The sequence below is a fragment of the Danio rerio genome, chromosome 20 (assembly GCF_049306965.1).
Source record: "Danio rerio strain Tuebingen ecotype United States chromosome 20, GRCz12tu, whole genome shotgun sequence".
Taxonomy (NCBI): domain Eukaryota; kingdom Metazoa; phylum Chordata; class Actinopteri; order Cypriniformes; family Danionidae; genus Danio; species Danio rerio.
This window is the reverse complement of record NC_133195.1, coordinates 56168822-56175000: the sequence shown is the minus strand read 5'-3', so window position 1 is coordinate 56175000 and position 6179 is coordinate 56168822. Positions and strand designations below refer to the sequence as shown.

General features: G+C 40.9%; 2 protein-coding genes across 4 annotated transcripts in view; one reads left to right on the top strand and one right to left on the bottom strand.

Moving 5' to 3' along the window:
- The window catches only part of pycr3 (pyrroline-5-carboxylate reductase 3), a 547472-nt gene that overhangs the window by 192734 nt on the left and 348559 nt on the right, over positions 1 to 6179 (bottom strand). The gene's annotated exons all lie outside the window — the stretch shown is intronic.
- Positions 1 to 6179, top strand: part of dspb (desmoplakin b) — an 82802-nt gene that overhangs the window by 51680 nt on the left and 24943 nt on the right. For all 3 annotated transcript variants that reach the window (XM_073932187.1, XM_073932186.1, NM_001423427.1), the window contains 3 exons: positions 761 to 947; positions 4896 to 5071; positions 5496 to 5674. In XM_073932187.1, coding sequence (XP_073788288.1) covers positions 761 to 947; positions 4896 to 5071; positions 5496 to 5674 — 542 coding nt within the window. The remainder of the gene's footprint in view (positions 1 to 760; positions 948 to 4895; positions 5072 to 5495; positions 5675 to 6179) is intronic.

The following is a 6179-nucleotide window of genomic DNA, read 5'->3' as shown; positions in this document are numbered from 1 at the left end:
TGATCCATCCTGTGCGTGTCAACAGATTTATTTACTGATTCAAATGAGACTTACAGAGTGAGTCTCCATCAATTGATTCACTGGTTCAAATGATCTGTTCAGAGTTAGTCTCCAGTAAATGTTTTACTAATTCAGATAATCCATTTGGTGCATGTCCACTAAATGATTCACTGATTCAAAGGATCCAATTAGGATGAGTGTCTAGTAAACGGTTCACTGATTCAAATGATATATTCAGAGTGTCCAGAAAATAATTTACTGATTCAAACGATCCATTCAAAGTGAGTCTTCAATAAATGATTCACTGATTTAAACGATCAATACAGAGTGAGTCTCCATTAAATGATTCACTGATTCAAATTATATATTCAGAGTGAGTGTCCAGTAAATAATTTAATGATTCATATTGTCTATACAGAATGAATGTCCAGTGAATAATTCACTGACTCAAGTGATCTATTCAATGTGAGTCTCCAGTAAATGATTCACTAATTCAAATGATCCACATTGAGTGAGTCTCCAATATATGATTCACAGATTCAAATTATCCATACAGAGTGAGTCTCCAATAATGATTCCCTGATTCAAAAGATTCCTTTCCTGCCTGTTTACTAAATGATTCACTAATTCAAATGATTCATACAGACTGAGTCTTCAGCAGTTGATTTACTGATTCAAATGATCCATTCAAAGTGAGTCTCCAGTAAATGATTCACTGATTCAGATTGACCGCTCATATGACTGTATGTTTTGTGTTTAGCTTTCCAAAATGGGCCCGGATGAGTCGAACAACATCCTCCGCAGTCTGGAGATGCACTTCCAGGAGTTCAAGAGGCACAGTCAGGGCTCAGAGCTGTTCGGAGCCGAAGACCAGAAGCTGATTGAGAACCAGTTTGCAGGAGCACAGCAGCACTTCGACAAGCTGGTGGTGGATCTGCCCACATATGGTGAGAGCAGGCTTTGATGCTGAATGTCTGAGAAAATTAAAGGGGCAGTTCACACAAAAATGATCATCTCTTCACTATTCACTCACACTTATGCTTTTGAAAAAATCTGGCATTGGCAAATCCCCCAATTATTACGCCCCAAGTCTAGGGAAAAACCACATAAGCATACTAAACAGTAAAAACTAAGGATGCACCGATATGGATTTTTTTGGCCGATACGATAACCGATAATTCTTCAGACTTGGAGGCCGATAGCAAATATATATATAGGCCGATAATTATAAATAATTCAAAATGTTATATTTTTATACAGCAAACTTCATAATAGCTGAAACTCCACTCTTTTGAACTGAATAGCCTATACTCAAAGCAAAAAAGCTATGATTTCAAAATTGCAAGGTGATTATAAAGACCTATAATCACCATTTCACACAAATCAGCATGCAAAAAATACATTATTTCATTTTCTTCATAGCAAATTAACATGCAACAAGTTGCATGAAATTAAAAAGGTTAAATGACAAAATGAGATTTAATCAACAAGCAAGTTAAATATATTTTAAACAAAATGAAAATGAGAGAGCTAAGGACTAAAACCAGCTCAAATGTTCTTGAATAAAACGTGTTACAGTAATGTAACTTACGTGTACAAATATGTCATGTCTGAAAAAGCCTTTTTTAGAGGTGTTTTGACAGTTCAGAGCCACAGTACAAGTGGTAAGCTAGATACTGAATGTATTATTTTTAAAAATGCGGCATAAATTCATCGTATTTAGCGTTTTAGATTCTTTTAAACACATATAGCATCAACGCTTCTGTGTTCGTTCTTGCTGTCAATCATGGGGAAAATGATTGATGAAAAGTTTATGATAAACCACTTTGAGGGTGCAGATTTGCCTTTGGATTTTGATGCAAACCTGATCATTGAGCTCAGATGACTTCATGACAAACACAGAGCAGAATATAAAGACAGAACGTGTGGCCCGTATGCTGGATTCAGTGACCGGTGCACCTAGGCTCTCCCCTGTTGATCTGTGTAGGCTCAAGATCTATGTGTGTGTGAAGGCTGTCAGATCTATGTGTGTGTGCGTGCGTGCGGTGAAAGCTCTCGCGCGCTCGTTATAATCAATATGAATATTCTGATCAAACTGAATACAATCTTACATCAACAACACATGGCAAGCAACGCGTTGATAATAACAAATAATTATATTAGATTAAAAACCTTCCGTAAAGTTTTTGTTTAGCGCGTCACGTGTGCAGGTCAGTTTGGTTTGTGTGTGAAGCGAAGAGGGAGAGACAGAAAAGAGGAGCGCTTTTTTCGCAATGAGACCAAGTTACACGGGTCCTCGTTCATTCACAGGCTGCAACTAAAATAAGTTCACCCCGAAACTAATATTATTCGGCCCTGGAGTAATAAGTAAATCTCCCTGCTATCTCTAACACAACAAATAGACAGAGCAGGAAAGGCTTTCATATGTAATATTTTTTCCTGAGGCGATTTGTAGCAAAATACACAATAATCAGTGTGAGGAGAGATCCATGAACAAGTCTTAACATGTTCCGCCCATCCGTGCGCGGCAACAATTACGTAATTTATCGGCTTAAAGATATCGGAATAATTTAGACATTGGATTGATAACGATAATCCTAAAAACAAAATTTATCGGCCGATATCGATATGGCCTCCGATATGTTGTGCATCCCTAGTAAAAACAAATGTGTTTGGGGTGGTGGATTTCCCAAACAAAACAAAAAACCTAATGCAAAAGATCCCCTTCTGTCGACAGCCAAACTCGGACACTCAGTTAAGAGTAACTGAATAGATTTATTATAGAAATAAAAGTAGTCATTTTAAATGATCATCCCTTCAGGGTGGCCACAGGCCAAAATAACAAACAGAAGGATCTATAAAGTAAATGAACTAAATTATCTATAGATATTTAAAGAATATACAGGTAGCTTACCTCCCTCCCTAAACATAAACATAGTCAAACGTAATTAAATAAATAGGCAGGCCACCCCTACAAGCTCAAACTCCCAAAAGAAGTTGAACGCATGAACAATAATACAAAATTGAATGTTGGTCGTCGGCCGGAGGGATGAGGGAAATCCAGGAGCTTCACTCCCAGCAACAATCGCAGCACAAATAAGCTCCCCGAACCCTGCCGGAAGCTCCTTTTTTACAGGCCTCCGAGACCAGCAGCCAATCAGAGCATGAATCACGCTGGAATAGGAGCCTATGGGATAACAAAAAAAAACAACAAGAAGGCGGGACAAACAAAAAGACACATGCAATGCACAATAAAAAATAAATAAATAAACTGTAGTCTTAACAGCATTTTATAAATTGGAATTTATAAAGGAATATATAGAGGGCTGAACATTAACACCCGCCAAATGCGAGTAGATTTCAGCTGTGGTGGATTAGACAGACACTCCCACTAGCCACTTTGGCTGGTTGAAAATAATTGTATAATTTTAGCTCATCGAGAAGCAGCACGACTGACAAAATAACCATTTATTTATTTTTGGTGTGGCCAGAGAAAAATGAGGTCAATCCTTAGTGTTGAGAGAAACGGAATATTAAATGAGAAAACAGTGGGCGTGGCTTGTTTTTTTCTACTGCGAGCTGATTGGATGTAGTAAAGTAGGAGTGTTTGAGGAGAGTTATTACAACCTAACAGACTCCTCCCCCTCCCCATTTCTGTCTGTTGTCAAAACTGACAGCTGGAGGAGCGGGGTTAAGTATATTAGCCACGCTCTATGCCTCAGATAGACCAGGGATGTGGCCGTCTTTACATTTGCAGGTTTCTCAGCAGCAGAAGTGGTCATAGTTGGTAAACTCAGAGAGCAGTGAATGGGAGAGTACAACAAATTTACAATCCTATTTGCTGAAATAATGACAGAAAAACTCCTTGATGGTGTTCTTAAGACTTTAAGAAAGAGGAAAACATTAGTGTGAGGCTGATAACGGCAGCCAGAGGAGAGAACAATTCACATTTACCGTCCCGTCTCGTAGACTCTGCATCAAATTACAACAAATGACCACTTGTGTGAGGTGTTTCTAATGCAAAGATGAAATAATAAATACATAAATGCATATAAATGTTGACATGTTTAAAAATCTAAATATTTAAATCGTTCAAGGATTTACGATGCTGATGACTGTTAAACCGTTCCCAGTGATGGGTTGCAGCTGAAAGGGCATCCGCTGTGTAAAACATTTGCTGGATTAGTTGGCGGTTCATTCTGCTGTGGTGACCCCTGATTAATAAAGGGACTAAGCTTAAAAGAAAATAAATGACTGACTGTTAAGGCTGATTTATACTTCTGCGTCAAACACCGGCGTATGCTACGGCGCTGACGCATAGCCCTTCACCGTGGCTGTCGGCGTCACTGACGTGCACCTCTCAAAAAATGTTACTACACGTCGCAACAACGCGTAGCGCAAGCTCTGTGATTGGTCGGCTTGGTAGCGCTGACGAGTCTGGGCGGGACCGAGAGCGATTGTTTACAAGTGTGGAGTCCCGTGAAGGAGCTCTGGATGGAAAGATTTGTTTTGTGTTTACCTCATAGTTAAAGTTGTTGCACGTCCGCCGGTTCCTGCCTCAAAATGAGCGAGTTTGAGCCACTTGTACATCCAGGAAGTGTTCAGGAAAAGCAAAAAAGCAGCGAAAAAACTCGACACAGAGGAACATTTACACCTCACTGCCCACTAGCGTTTCAGAAGTGTTAATGCAGACCAACAGAGACAGCAGAAGTATAAATGCACAGCTACAGGCGTTGCATGCGCCGTGGGTTACGCCGGTCACTTGACGCAGAAGTATAAATCAGGCTTTAAACGCGTCATAACACTCTTGTGAAAAGGGTCTATTAAATCGTAAGTTTTTACTCAATTGCAGTATTAGCTGAATCAGTGTATTATCTGCTGTGTTTTCTCTGCAGCCGCTCGAGGAGAAGGATCTGAATATTCAGCGGCGGTGAGCGTTAAAATGCTGAACGAACTCAACGCTCTGAGACTGAAGCTGGACGGAGCCGAATCCTCCCTCATCTCTTTCCTCTACATCGCTTTAGGAGACGACGGCCTGGAGGAGTGCGGACAGCACATCAGCAGCACACAGGTCAGTCTGAAACACAGTCAGAATTACAGATACACACACAAACTCAATATGTAATTTCAGCACGGATATCGCAACGTGATCATTCGCAGTAGTCACATCGCAGGACATTCATTCATTCATTCTCTTTTCGGCTTAGTTCCTTTATTAATCTGGGGTCGCCACCGCGGAATGAACCACCAACTATTCTAGCATACGCAGCGGATGCCTTTCCTCTGGGAAACATACATACACACTCATTCACACACACATACACTACGGACAATTTAGCCTACCCAATTCCACTATAGCGCATGTGAGGAAACCAATGCGAACGCAGGGAGAACATGCAAACTCCACACAGAAACGCAGACTGAGCTGAGGCTCGAACCAGCGACCTTCTTGCTGTGAGGCGACTGCGCCACTACGTCATTTTTTTTGTCTTCAGGCCTTTCAGAAGAACATCCAGGGTCTTCGAGGAGAGTTTGTGAGTCTTCGAGACGGCATTCAGGCTGAACTGAAAGATGCCGGCAACAGCGATAAAGGCAGATATCTGAGCGGTCAGCTGGACATCATGAACCAGAGACTCCTGAACCTGGACAATTACTTCACCACACATCTGCAGAGGTAAAACATGCATCATCTGATCACCAGGGCTGAATTTAACTGATCAAAAAATCTGGGAAATAGTTTTACATTTTAAAATGTCTGTTTTCCATGTTCATTTATTTGTAAGCTGTAATATATTACAGTGACTTAAAGCAGTGGTTCCCAACCTGGGGTCCGCGCCCCCCTAAGGGGGGCGCCAGAGTATACAAGGGGGGCGCGGGAGAGGATAAGTGTTGAGGTAGAAAAAGGCATAAAAATGCTCCACTATTATATAGGGCTGTTCAATTAATCGAAAATCCGATTTCGATTTCAAACGACTATAAAAAAGCATTAATCGAGATAAACGATTAATGCATCATATACCGCCACCTTTCTAGTTGTACACGTGTTGCTCTTAAAAGCCCGAACGAGCGCGTACTTATGTGTGTGTGCGCAGCAAGCACACTCAGAAGCATGCGGCCGGTCAGCATTCGCTCATTCGCACTCTGAGACGAGCAGAGGAGTGCAGACATCTAAAGACATT